Source organism: Myotis daubentonii, chromosome Y (assembly GCF_963259705.1).
Source record: "Myotis daubentonii chromosome Y, mMyoDau2.1, whole genome shotgun sequence".
Lineage (NCBI taxonomy): Eukaryota > Metazoa > Chordata > Mammalia > Chiroptera > Vespertilionidae > Myotis > Myotis daubentonii.
The window spans coordinates 7,867,274-7,881,466 of NC_081862.1; the positions used below are offsets into that span (position 1 = coordinate 7,867,274).

General features: G+C 48.4%; 1 protein-coding gene across 1 annotated transcript; it reads right to left on the bottom strand.

The window, feature by feature from the left end:
- Positions 1-9,685: 9,685 nt before the first annotated feature.
- On the bottom strand, positions 9,686-12,637 carry LOC132225539 (melanoma antigen preferentially expressed in tumors-like; the record flags this gene model as incomplete). Its single annotated transcript, XM_059680631.1, has 3 exons — positions 9,686-10,241; positions 11,338-11,943; positions 12,327-12,637. Coding segments are annotated over 3 exons (1,473 nt in total), but the record flags the coding sequence as incomplete, so codon positions are not given.
- Between the last annotated feature and the right edge of the window lie 1,556 nt (positions 12,638-14,193).

Sequence of the window (14,193 nt, forward strand, 5' to 3'; positions counted from 1 at the left end):
TTTCCTCAAAAAATTAAAAAGGAACTGCCATTTGATCCAGTACTCCCACTACTAGGGGTCTTTCCCAAGAAATTAGAAACACCAATCAGAAAGCATATTTGCACCCATATGTTCATTGCAGCACAATTTACAATAGCTGAGATTTGGAAACAGACTAAGTGCCCATCAGCAGATAAATGAATAAAAATGGTGGGGTACATCTACACAACAGGATACTACACTGCTGTAAAAAGGAAAGAACTCTTCCCTTTCCAAAAAGCATGGAAGGACATGGATAGCATTATGGTAAAGGATTTTACCATATGTTGAGGATTTTAGAATCTATGTTCATCATGACCAAATTGAGGGATGACCGAAGGACTGGTTTGGGGCCGGGCTGGCCAGACTGCACCCATGCACAAATTTGAGCACTAGGCCTCTAGTAGAAAATGGGGAGTTTGTCTTATTCATAATCATTATGCAGCGATCCTAAATGAATCACCTGATCAGATGGACTTAATTGACATCTTCAGAGCACTTCACACCACAGCCACGGAACATATATTCTACTCAAGTGCCCATGGGACAGATTCAAAATTAGACCACATATTGGGTCACAAACAAAGTCTCCCCAAATTCAAGAAGATTGAAATCATACCAAGCATCTTCTCAGACCACCATGGAATAATATTAGAAATAAAATACAAAAAAAACCCCAAAATACTAAAACACTGGAAGCTGAATAGCATGTTACTAAATATTGATTGGTTTACCAATGAGATCGAAGAAGAAATGAAAAACATCCTGGAAACAAATGACAATGAAAACACAACAATCCAAAACCTATGGGACACAATGAATGCAGTCCTGAGAGTGAAGTTTATAGCTTTACAGGCCTTTCTCAAGAAACAAGAAAAAATGGTAGTAAATCATCTAACTCTACAACTCAAAGAATCAGAAAGAGAGCAACAAGAAAACCCCAGAGTGAGCAGAAGGAAGGAGATAATAAAGATTACAGCCCAAATAATTGACATAAACACACAAAAAAATTACAGAAAATCAAGGAAACCAAGAGCTGGTTCTTTGAAAGGATAAACAAGATTAACAAACCTCTAGCCAGGCTCACCAGGATGCAAAGAGAGAGTACCCAAATAAACAAAATCAGAAACGATAGAGGCGAAACAACAACAGACCCCACAGAAATAAAAAATGATTGTTAAAAAATACTATGGACAGCTCAACTCCAACAAACTAGACTACCTGGAGGTAATGGACAAATTCTTAGAAAAATACATCAATCAAAATCTCAATCAGGAAGAATCTAAAAATCTCAACAGGCCAATAACTATGGAAGAAATTGAAGCAGTAAACAAAAAGCTTCCATCAAACAAAAGCCCAGGACAAGACGGCTTCACAGGGGAGTTTTACCAAACATTCAAGGAAAAACTAAAACCTATCCTCCTCAGACTACTACAAAAAAATCCAAGAGGAAGGAACACTTCCAAGATGATTCTATGAAGCCAGCATCACCCTAATACCAAAACAATGAAAGAGAATTACAGGCAATATCCCTCATGAGCATAGATGCGAAAATCCTCCACAAAATCTTAGCAAATCAGGTCCAGCAGTATATCAGAAAGATCATACACCATGACCAAGTAGGATTTATCCCAGGGATGCAAGGATGGTACAATATCCGCAAGTCAATAAAAGTGATACATCACATAAACAAATTAAAAGAAAAAAAACACAAATGATCATATCAATTGATGCAGAAAAAGCATTTGACAAAACCCAACACCCATTTTTAATAAAAACTCTCCACAAGGTGAGAGTAGAAAGATCATACCTCAACATAATAAAAGCCATTTATGACAGGCCCACAGCCAACATCATACTCAATGCACAAAAACTAACACCATTTCCCCTAAGAACAGGAACAAAACAGGGATGCCCACTCTCAGCACTCCTGTTCATCATAGTAATGGAATTATTAGCCATTGCAATTACACAAGAACAAGAAATAAAAGGCATCCAAATTGGAAAAGTGGAAGTAAAACTGTCCTTATTTGCAGACGACATGATATTATATATACAAAACCCTAGAGATTCCATCAAAAAACTCCTAGACTTAATGCATGAATTTGGCAATGTAGCAGGATACAAAATTAACCCCAAGAATTCTGAGGCATTTCTATACACCAATAGTGAACTTTGAGAAAGAGAGATTATAAAAATAATCCCATTTCCCATTGGACCAAAACAATTAAGCTACCGAGGAATAAACTAACTAAAGGCATAAAAGACCTCTACTCAGAAAACTACAGGACTTTGAAAAAAGAGAAAGAGGAAGACATAAACAGATGGAGGAACATACCGTGTTTATGGATTGGTAGAATCAAAATCATTAAAATGCCCATACTACCCAAAGCAATCGATAAATTCAACGCACTTCCCATGAAAGTACCAATGGCATACTTCACAGATCTAGAACGAACTCTCCAAAAATTCATCTGGAATAAAAAAAGTACCAGAACACCTGTAGCAATCCTGAGAAAGAACAAAGTATGTGAGATCTCAATTCCAGATATCAAGCTGTATTACAAAGCCACTGTTCTCAAAACTGCCTGGAACTGGCACGAGAACAGGCATATAGATCAATGGATTTGAATAGAGAGCCCAGAAATCAGCCCGAACCAATATGCTCAATTAATATTTGACAAAGGAGGCAAGAACATACAATGGAGTCAAGATAGTCTCTTCAATAAATGGTGTTGGGAAAATTGGACAGATATATGCAAGAAAATGAAACTAGACCACCAACTTACACCATACACGAGAATAAACTCAAAATGGATAAAGGACTTAAATGTGTGATGGGAAACCATAAAAATGCTAGAAGAATCCAAAGGCAATAAAATCTCAGACATATGCCAAAGCATTTTTTTCACCAATACATCACCCAGGGCACTTGAATCTAAAGAGAAAATGAACAAATGGGAGTACATCAAAATAAAAAGTTTGTGCACAGCAAAAGAAACCATCAACAAAACAACAAGAAAACCTAGTGTGTGGGAAAACATATTTACCACCATCATATCTGGTAAGGGCTTAATCTCCATTATTTATAGGGAACTCATACAACTTAACAAAAGGAAGATAAGTAATCCAATCAAAATTGGGCAAAGCATCTAAATAGACACCTTTCCAAAGAAGACATTCAGAAAAACAAGAGACATTTGAAAACATGCTGAAAGTCACTAATCATATGAGAAATGCAAATCAAAACAACAATGAGGTATAATCTCACACCTGTCAGGCTGGCTATCATCAACAAATCCACAAAGACAACTGCTTGAGAGGATGTGGAGAAAAAGGAACAATCATGCACTGCTGGTGGGAATGCAGACTGGTGCAGCCACTATGGAAGACACTATGGACTTTCCTCAAAAAACTAAAAATGGAACTCCCATTTGACCCTGTGATTCCACTTCTAGGAATATAACCCAAGAAACCAGAAACACCAAGCAGAAAGGACATATGCAGCCCTATGTTCATAGCAGCACAATTCACCATAGCTAAGATCTGGAAACAGCCTAAGTGCCCATCAGTAGATGAATGGATTAGAAAACCGCGGAACATCTACATGATGGAATACTATGCTCCTGTAAAAAAGAAGGAACACTTAGCATTTGCAATGGCATGGATGGAACTGGAGAGCATTATGCTAAGTGAAATAAGCCAGTCAATGAAGGAAAAATACCACATGATCTCACTCATATCCTATCTAATAAAAGAGAAAAATGGTAATTGGCGTACGACGATACCCTTTTCATTGGCTAATCAGGGCTATATGCAAATTAACTGCCAACTAAGATTGGCAGTTAACTGCCAACATAGGCGCAATGCTGGGAGGCGAAAGGGGAAGGAGGGAAGAAGCTGCCTGCTGCTGACTGCAATCGGAAACCCAGGCGGCAGCCAAGAGCCAGAGAACCGAGCTGCCTTTGCTCGGAGAAGCCAGGCCTCCTTTGCCGGCTTATAGTGTGATAAGAGAACCTGGCCGCCTTTGCCGGCCCTGGGCCAGTAATGGGAGAAGCTGGGTGGGGCAGGGAAGAGGCAGATGTCTGCCTGGCTTCTCAGATCACTGATCACCAGTGATGGGAGAACACCCAGAGGCGGGGCCAGAGGCCAGGCTGCATAGCTGCCTGGGGACACCATCTGGACCCCAGGGGCGATGCAGCCAGGCCTCAGAAGAGGACCCGGAAGGTGACCCAGGCGCTGGGGCTGCATTGCCGCTGGGGCAAGCGATCCGGTCCCCCGGGGGCGACGCAGCCAGGCCCCAGAAGGAGACCCAGGGCCCGGGGCTGAGTTGCAGCTGTGGTAAGCAATCCAGTGCCTGGGCTGAGGAGACCCAGAAGGAGACCCAGGCGCCGGGGCTGTTTTTGCTGCTGGGGCACGCAATCCGGTGCCCGGGCTGAGGAGACCCAGGGCCCGGGGTTGCGTCGCAGCTGGGGCACGCCATCCGGTCCGGGGGCGATACAGCCAGGCCCCAGAAGGAGACCCAGGCACCAGGGCTGTATCGCTGCTGGGGCACACGATTCAGTACCTGGGCTGAGGAGACCCAGAAGGAGACCCAGGGGCCTCGCAAGAGGAGAGTCTCCATGGTCAGATGGCGAGGTGTCGGGACAGGAATAAAGACCCGAGGTGACTCAGATGCCTGGCCACAGGGTTAGACCAGCCAGCAGGGCCTTTCAGTTGGGACTGGGGTGGGGGTGGGGCGAGGGAGGCAAGCCGGAAATAGAGAACTACAACTCCCAGGAGGCTTAGTGGCCAGGGCCTGGGTGCCTGGCTGTGAAATCGGATGGGCTGTAGTTTCGCAAGCCACTTTAAACTAGAGGCTTGCAAGGTTGGAAGTTCTGCGTAGGGAGCCAGGGAGAAATGGAGCTGGAGCAGAGAGAGGGGTCCATGGCAGCTGTGGGCTTTGAGGAGTTCTCAGCACCTCCCGGCTGGGAGCTGGCGCTGCCTCCGCTGAAGGTGGTCACATCCTGGAGAGCGAGCTTGAGACTGAAGTGGAGTTCGTGTCTGGGGGTCTGGGCAGCTCCAGCCTCCAGGAGCCAGACGAAGAGGAGGAGGCAGCCTGAGGCCAGCAAGGGCGGCGCCAACAGGAACTCAATCGCAGGAAGTACCAGGCTCTGGATCGGCGCTGCAGGGAGATTGAGCAGGCAAAGGAGCGGGTCCTGAACAGGCTCCATCAGATATAGAGGATAACATGGATACTCCAGCAGGAGCGGAGGTTCCTCATGAAGGTGCTGGACTCCTACGGTGACAACTACCGGGCCAGCCAGTTCACCATCTTACTGGAGGACGAGGGCAGCCAGGGCAGAGACGCCCCCAACCCAGGCAACACTGCGAACGAGCCTCCAGAGAAAGAGGGGCTGTCCCCTCCCAGGAGGACGCCAGCGCCTACAGAAGCCAGCAGCCTGGCCCCTGGTGAGGGGCCCAGCAGTTGGAAGAGGCGGCGAATGCCATAGGAAGGGCACTGGGCAGGAGTCCCGCTGACTCCGGAGCTGGCCCCCGTGCAGATAAAGGTGGAGGAAGACTTTGGCTTCTAAGCCCTCGAGGCTCTGGACTTAAGTTGGGTTTCTCGGGGGCCAGACAAGCTGCTGCCCTACCCCACCCTAGCCAGCTCCCCCTTTGACTGACCCCCCAATAAATGGACCCGATGCAAAAAAAAAAAAGCGTATAGAGGCATGTTTATAGGATCAAATAGTATAAATATAGATGTAACAGGACAATAAAAAGAGAACCTGGCTATGATGATAACCTGAATGCTGCCTCTGTGTCATTCCTTCTTTGGGAACCCCTGGACCTGCTGGGGCTGGACCCCAACATTCCTCTTCTTATAAGGACTTCAGTGAGATGGGCTAAGGGTCCCACTAGAACTGCCACAATTTAATGTAATCCCCTCTTTAAAGATCTTATCTCCATATACAGGTACATTCTGAGGTTCTGGGGATTAGGATTTTAACATACATTTTGTTGATTACCCAAATCAGCCCTTAACAACGAGCATGTTTCAGAAAGTAGATTCCTACAGGGTTATTTACCAAACATTCAGAAGTATTTTTAAAAGAGCTAAGCCCCTCGCCCACCGTGTGGGCCCCTCCCAGCGAAGAGCGAAGGCATGGGTTCCGGGCACCGGAGGAAAACTGGTGCCAGCAGCCAGGGGAAGGGGCCCCCAAGGGGCCCCAGATTGCGAGAGGGCACAGGGTGGGCTGAGGGACCCACCCGAGTGCACAAATTTTTGTGCACGGGGCCTCTAGTATGGATAATAAAGACCATTATAAACTGATGAACTATAACAGATAGAGAGGCAGAGCTGCCCCAAACAGATTGACAACCTGTAGCGGGAAGGCCGAGGATGGTTGGGGGGCAGGAGGGAAGGGGGTAAGAGATCAACCGAAGGACTTGTATGCATGCATATAAGCATAACCAATGGACATAAGATACTGGGGGATACGGGAGGCCAGGGTATTGTCAAGGGCAGGGTGGGGGGGAAAGCACACATATGTAATACCCATTGTAATACTTTAAGCAATAAAATTTAAAAAAAAGAAAAAAAAAGAGAACCATCAATGGTGAGAGAGAATCCTTGATTGGCTGCTTCCTACAAGACACCTACTGGACTAAGAGCCCACAACGGGGACATGTCCCAACCTGGGAATTGAACCGACCTCCTGGTTCACAGGTCGAAACTCATCCACTGAGACAAGCAGTCCAGGCTTTGGCTCTTCTTTATTCAGAGTCTTCCCTTTGGAATCCGTGTGCTGCAGCTGACCTGTATCCATCCTGCCTTACTGCTGTGCAGTTTGGGGGACTCTGGGGTACATTCTAGTACTAAGGAACCTACTATGTGGGCCTTCCTCTCCCTGCTTGCTTTCTGATGTCCTAGAGACCCTGCCCATAGGGCCTTCATGTACAAGATGCTTGTGCACCAGCAGTCACCTCCTATCCATGCCCCTTCTGTGCCCATCTTCACAGATGCAATCACTGTCTAAGCTCTCTAAGCCTCATTGCCTTGATACTATGCTTTTCTGAATATTTTGATGGAAAAGTCCAGATTCCAATATTTGCTTTAATTCTCAGTTGTGGTCTACAGAACAAATAAAGCGTCCAGTGCAGGACACTCTGTTTTAGAGGCAACATACAGCAATGAGTTTCCTTTTGTTTTGTCTTAATATGGTGGCTTTTTAAAATTGATTCTTTAGAGAGAGGTAAATGGAGACAGACACAGAAGCATGCATTCATGTGAGAGAGAAACAATATTGGATGCCTGGGGACTGAACCAGAAACCTGGACATGTGCCCTGGCCAGAAATCAAATGGGTTAACTTTCTGGTGCACAGGACAATGCCCAGAAACACTGGCCAGGGTGCACTGACTTCTATTTTCTTCCTTATCTTACATCTGGTGGTTAATAAATACTATCAATGCTAATAACAGTGGGCAATTCCAGAGGAGGACATGCTGACAAGAGCTTTACATAAGTTGGCCCCACAGGTGAATCTCCACACAAGGTAATGGGCACGAGCTCTATGTGTGGAGGAATTAACACCCAGACCACAGGATGTTTTGCCTTTGCCCTTCCTCCCTCAGAACCTGCAAATTTTTATGCTTTTCCTCAAATTCTAGAGGTTCTGATTCATATTATGGACACTATTTCCTGTGAAGGCGGGGATGGGAAGGCAAGATGCATGTCAGACAGAGGGACAGGGAGAGGGAGATGGAATAGGAGAGAGAGAGGAAGAGAAAGAGAGCGTTTGCTGTAAGAGATATACATTTTCTGACCCTTGTTCTCTTATCCTCTTTTTTTTGGGGGGGGAGCTCAGCAACGGTTACTGAGACTTCAGCATTTTCTCTTCCCACTCGAAGAAGCAGAGTGTGCCTGGCCAGTGTGGCTCAGTAGGCCTTTGAACCAAGAGGACATAGTTCAATTCTCAGTTGGAGCAGGGGCTGGAGTTAACGCCTGGATCCCCAGGTGGATGTGCAGGAGAAAGCCAACCAATGATTTTGTCTCATTATTGATGTTTTATCCATCTCTCCCTCTCCCTTCCTCTCTGAAATCAACAGGAAATGTACTAAGAAACGGAAAAATGAGCTCGTAGGATGATGGACCCAAGCTAGAAGAGTGGAAGGTAGAAGAAAAGAAAGGAATGGCAATAAAAAGAGAACGAAGGGCCAGGTGCTGTATGTGACAAGCTAGGAAGCTGCTGACACACAGTAGAGAGTAGCAAGCACATGAGTGGCTGGCACTGAATGAGAGGCAGTAGAAGGAGAAAAAGCAGGACTGACTTCCTCACAATTAGGGAGACATACAGGCAAATGGAGCCCTGCCCCTGGGCCTGGATGTGTGGCCTTCTCCCTAGGTGCTCCTCTGGCAGGCCACTCAGTGAGCAAACTGAGACAGCCTAGGGCCAGAATGCAGTGGCAGGTGGGCAGGGAGCCTGTTCCTTGCTGGCCAGCTAACTGTCCACTGACTGTGGGTTCCAACAGCACACTAGGACATCTCCCCTTCACTTGGTTGTATTGACCCTCAGGGTGGCCCTCCATACCCCCATCTCCCCGGGGTGACCTTCACCTGTGTCCACTTAAGTGCTCTCCGGGAACTGGCTTGGGGTTGTCCACTCTTCAGACCCAGGGCCTGTCACTGGCTCAGAGTTGCTTTACCACCTCCTTGATTGATGGGAAGGAGGATCATGAGGGGAAAGTCTTTGAACATTAGGCCATCCTCTACCAAAGGATGTCCTATTCTTAGGACAGGACACAGAACAAAGCAGAGGTTTATTCCAGCTCAGTATTTTGCTGAAAAGAATGTAAATGTGTTTACAGGCCACAGGAACTTGAATTCAAGAAGGGGCTGGATCCAGGGGAATGACAGGCATGGACTTGTGAGGCCAGGGCTCTGGCTCCCTGGCAGGCTGATGTCCCTTTAAGGACTGGGGGCCTAACTTGTGCACAGGGAAGCCCTACCATGGAGCAGACACAGGCCAGCAATGGAGGCTCCCAGTGGGGAGGAGTGTTTGAGTCCAGGGACTGGACTAGTTACCCGTGATGGCCCCAGAGTACTTGTACCTCGGTGGTGCTCACTGGAAGCCACTTGTTCCAGTCCCTGTGGACGCAACAAGTGTGTGCTGACCCACTGAACAGTCACAGAGGTGAGTAGGTACCGGTGCACCAGAAAGAACCACCAAACCAAAAAGGATAAATGGTGATGTGATCTCCTGGAATCAACTTCAACCAGCCTAATGTCTGCGCATCACAATGCTCATGCCTTCTTACTTGAGCAGTAACTGCAGGTGGGAGAGTTGGGCTAACATGTCATTGAGGACATCAGTCTGTTAACATCCAGTTCTCTTTATTACTGACATTTATTCACAACAATTCAAGCAAAGGTAATCAACGCATCTACCACCCAAGCCTCAATCCCTCCCCCTGAGAGATTCAGGTGCATATTTCTAACTCCTTAGGACAAATCTCCCCAAAGAAACCATCCAGTCCCCTGTGAGCATTTCCCCCCAACCCTGAGTAGCTGTCTGAAACTGGCTGCTGTGTTCCTGAACGGTACACTTATGTCTGGGCTTCAGTGCCCAAGTGCCCAGAGTAAAGCCTATGAGATGTGCACCCAGCTAGACACTCAAGCAACAGGATCACAGAATGGGAGTTGGGTCATGGAAGGTTCTACAGCCACAGTGAGGACAGGGGTAAGCACAGACCCAGACCATGCCGGGTCGACCCAACTCCTGCAGCATATGCTTTAGCACAGAATGCATCTGGGCAAGTCGGCCCAGGTTGATGTTGCTGCTAGTTTCCTCATAACTCTCCACGGGCGCTGCATAAATCACGCAACTCAGCTTGCTCAGCCCGACAACGTGGCGAAGCAGGTCCTCCAGGACCATCATGGAGATGGGGTTTTCACAGAAACTTAGGGTTGTGAGCTGGGAGCAGTGGCTCAGGGCTGGCAGGATGTCCAGGAACTGGTGGTCCATGATCCCACACTCATCCAAGTTCAGGTCCTGGAGAGTGGGGGAGGCTCTCTCTAAAAGAAATTGGAGTGACTGAGAACTGATAATGGTCAGGTTGAGCCCACTGAAACTCAGGCTTTTCAGCTGGCTGACATTCAGATGCTGGGAGAGATGTCTAAAGTCTCTTTCGAAAAGCAGGCAGTTAGTGATGGACAGGGTCTCCAAGGGGCTCTTCAGGCACCTGGGGAGACATAGAGCAGTTACATGTGGGGGATGGACCTGGTGAGCAGAGGCAGGTGAGGATAATGCAGGCCTTCAGGGTAAAGAGGCCCATGTCACCAAAGCCTACAGTGTTCCGGATGATGATCAAACCCAGGATGTTGCACAGTGAAAAGTGACATTCAAGTCAGAGCAAATTTGAGTGGAATCTTTCTCCATCTGTTATCTGCTCCGTGATGGATTCAACTGGATGAAACCTCACACACTCCATTTACTCATCCGTCAAGTGGAGCACATCATACCCTCCAGCCCAAACACACAGGTGTTGTGAACATAAAGGTGGGAGGAGCTCAGAAAGGAGCCTGACCCAGGGTCTGAAGCAGGAGGCAACCAGTGCATTTTAGTATTGGAGACATGTCCTGAATTGCCTGCAACTCGGGCTTCCTTCCAGCCACAGCCTAGACCCCTGTCACCACCATCTCTTAGCCCAATGAGGCCTCTGGCAGATGTGCAGAAAGGGCTAACCTGGGCACAGTCAGGCAACATCCAGAGAGGGCTGTCACCCTCCAGGAACTTAGATCACTGCATTGTCTACAAACCACCTATCCCATTTCGTAATGCCTCCCTCCTGAATCCTTCATTTACCATGCATTCCGTTTGCGAGAGCCTATGGCAACCCTTGGCAGACAGGTGACTGAGGCAGGTTTGGAGTGAAAGGCTGCCATGGCCAAATCTCTAAGTGTGGAACTTAACCCCTGAAACCTCACCTCTGATTGGCTTTCCCCTTGTCATTGCAATCCTCACTTGGTTCTATTGCATCATTTTCCCTTCCACACCACTTACAAGGATGCCCAAGGTAGCACCCCCTGGCCCGAATTCCTAGCAAGGAGTCCCTTTAGTAGCCTCTGTCCTAGTGCATACGTCCTACCTTTATCTGGGGGGTTATGTCACAACATGCAAGGTGACAGAGCGGTGAACAAGACACTGACTGTGTGGCCCGTCTAGTGGCTCAGGCACTCTAGCACTGCTGAGGGATGGCACACAGGAGATTCAGTCACTGTGCACTGAAATGGAAAGGGACTCGCTCTGGTTGGCAGGGAAAGCTCGCCACCCCTCACCTGAGGATCTCATCCAGGCGGCCTCTGAGGATGGAGACATCGTCCAAATTGAGCTCCTGGAGGTGGGGCAGGTTGAGGAACTGAGAGGTGACCAGGCCAACACACTGCTCCTCCTGCTCCAAGGTGGTGTGAGAAGACGTGAAGACGTGGGAGAGCAGGAACTGGCGCAGATTGCCCATCTGGCCCAGGTAAGGAGCGAACTTCCTCAGAGTGGACAGCTTCCAGGTACAGTTTACCTCCAAATCCTGGACAGAGTCCAGCTGCACCATATCCAGGATGTTAGTGTTTTGCTTCGACATCGCAAAAACCTTCAGCTTCTTACAGCAAAGGTGCAGCAAACCTCTCCTCTCACTGACTTTCTTAATCAGGTAGCTGAGGGACTCATCAAGGACACCTTTCTTGAGGCAAAGGTCTATTAACACCACCACGGGGGCCAAGGGTGGATTTGGCCTGGCCGTTAAGCTGTGCACTTTCCTCCTATTCCTCATGGGCTGCAGGGCCTCAGGCTCCAGCAGTGAGCATACATGGGCTCTGGTTCCTGCCCACACCATCCAGAACTCCAAATGAACTCTCTTCTGTAAATTAAGCACCTGCAGTTTACATCTCCTGTGGAGAAAATAGGAGATATGCTGGGATGCATTAAGATAACAATGAGTAAGACCATGAGCTAGGCATCTGGGCAGCTGGGCCAGACACTGCACTGGACTTTGACTTAATCCCAGGAATCAACTGCTCCTGGTGCTACTGGGATCCTTCATGGTCCCCATTCCTGGTACCTTTAGGCGCCACCAGGAAGGAGTGGGCTCGTGTCCCTTCGGTCACCCTCGGCAATTTCATCAGCCGTATATATCCGAAGCCTGTTCCTTGAATGACCCTAGCAGTGGCTCCAAGGCCTGCCTCAGCTCTCCCTTTGGCCCTGCCCACTCCCAGATCCCAGCTGTAACTGCTCAGATCCCCAGGGTGCGACCCGGCTACTGAATCCCCCATACCTGGGTCGAGGGTCCTGGGCAAGCATGGCATCGAGTCCCTCGAGCACAGCCTGCAAGATATCCTGGTAAGACTGCCGATGGTTCATCAGGGCCCCCAGAGGGAGGCAGGGGAAGGGCCAAGCCTGAACCATGGCCTTCAGGACTCTGCTGTGCTTCCCAGTGAAGGCTGTGATGAAAAGAGGTGGGAAGAGCTCCATAGGAAGCCACTCCAGAGCAGCGATGGCCGAGGCTTCATCCCGCAGCAGGCTCTGACATGCCAGTTCCAGGAGTCTGCGTGGAGCTGGGAGGCTCATCCCCATGAAGCTGCTATGAAAGAGATCCTGGGAGACAGCCGGGAGCAAGGCATCTTGTCAGGCTGAGCATGAGCAACCCCGGTCCTTCTCCCTTCAGAGGGACCAGCTGAGGGCCAAAGGCACTGCTCTGGCAACAACTGGAGCACCCCCAATTTACCCCAACTCCGTTTTCTGCTTAGGGTTGCAAAGCCACTCAGCCCTGCCTCTACTCTGCCACTGGAAGGACAAGAACCAGGCACCAAGGAGGGGTGAGATGACCACTGGACCCCTCCCGCATCTGCCCACTGGCTAGCTGCAAATCTGCTGTGCAGTGAGGACTGGGAAACCAGAGAGATGATCCCACCCTTTCCAGGGAAAACATTTCTGAGGATCACTGAAGGACTGAAAACACCTGGAGTAGGGAGCAGCCCGTGGCCCAGGACTGCCTCTTGCTAAGTTCCAGGAAATAAAATAGATGGGGAAGATTAAGGAACACCCACACAATGGGTACCATTGAGGCCTTTGACACATTTTAAATGAGGCATATAAAAGCAGCACAAACGTTTTCTGAAGCATGGGGGAGCTGGAGGTGAGAAAAATAACCGTTAATTCCAACATGTACATTTTACTGGGTGTCCCTTCTATGAATATTAGAATGACCATTTTATCTATGACAACAGAGGGCTCACATGTCACAACTAAGGCTCCTCTCAATAAGAGACTGCAAAGCCTGGTCAGTGTTGCTCACGGCGTTGAGCATCCTCTCGTGCCCCCCAAATGTCACTTGAGGGCTACATTCCTAGCCCCCGTAGGGTGTGGGCAGGAGCCAGCTGAGGGATGTTTCTCACATCAATGTCTCTCTCTCTCTCTCTCCGCCCACTCCCTTCCTCTCTTTCTAAACATCAATTGGCTGTTATGAAAGACTTTCATTAATACCGGTTTTCACACACACAGCCGGCCTCTACAAAACTACAAAAAGGATTTTGCCACTTTGGCCTACAATAGGCTCCTTAGCAATACTCGACTTTCAGACACAGGGAAAACTTGCCCTGTGAACCTCTATGAATGGCAAACATCAAAACAGAAATCAAAACATTTTGGATTAAGGCACACCTGCATCCAGAGGCAAAGGCAAAGTCTGCTCATTTGTAAGGAAAAAAGGACAAATCTCTGGGTTGTTGGCTTGCAGGTCCTTGGGGACCACCTTAGGCTCCTGACTCACCAGAGCGGCGTGGTGCAGGGAGCCCTGTGCTCAGACCTGGACATTGACTCTCACGCTCTAGCTTCTGTTCCCTCCTCGGCCTCCTCAGAAGCCATTATACCCCGTCTGACCACACCTTCCTTTTGAGGTCCTAGCTGAAATGGCTACTTCCACCTGAGAGCAAAACCTTAGTCCTGGATCTCCAGGCATTTAACCATGATGGGGCTTTGCACTCTCCACACCTCCAACTGAACCCTAGGTCCATTCATGAAAGGAAAAGAAAAGGAAACCAGCCTGGAAGTAGACTTAATGGGGGTGTTGGGGCCACATCAAAATTCCCTAGTGTTCCCATTAACACCCCTTTAGAGAGACAGTGGTATCATCTCCAGAGAAA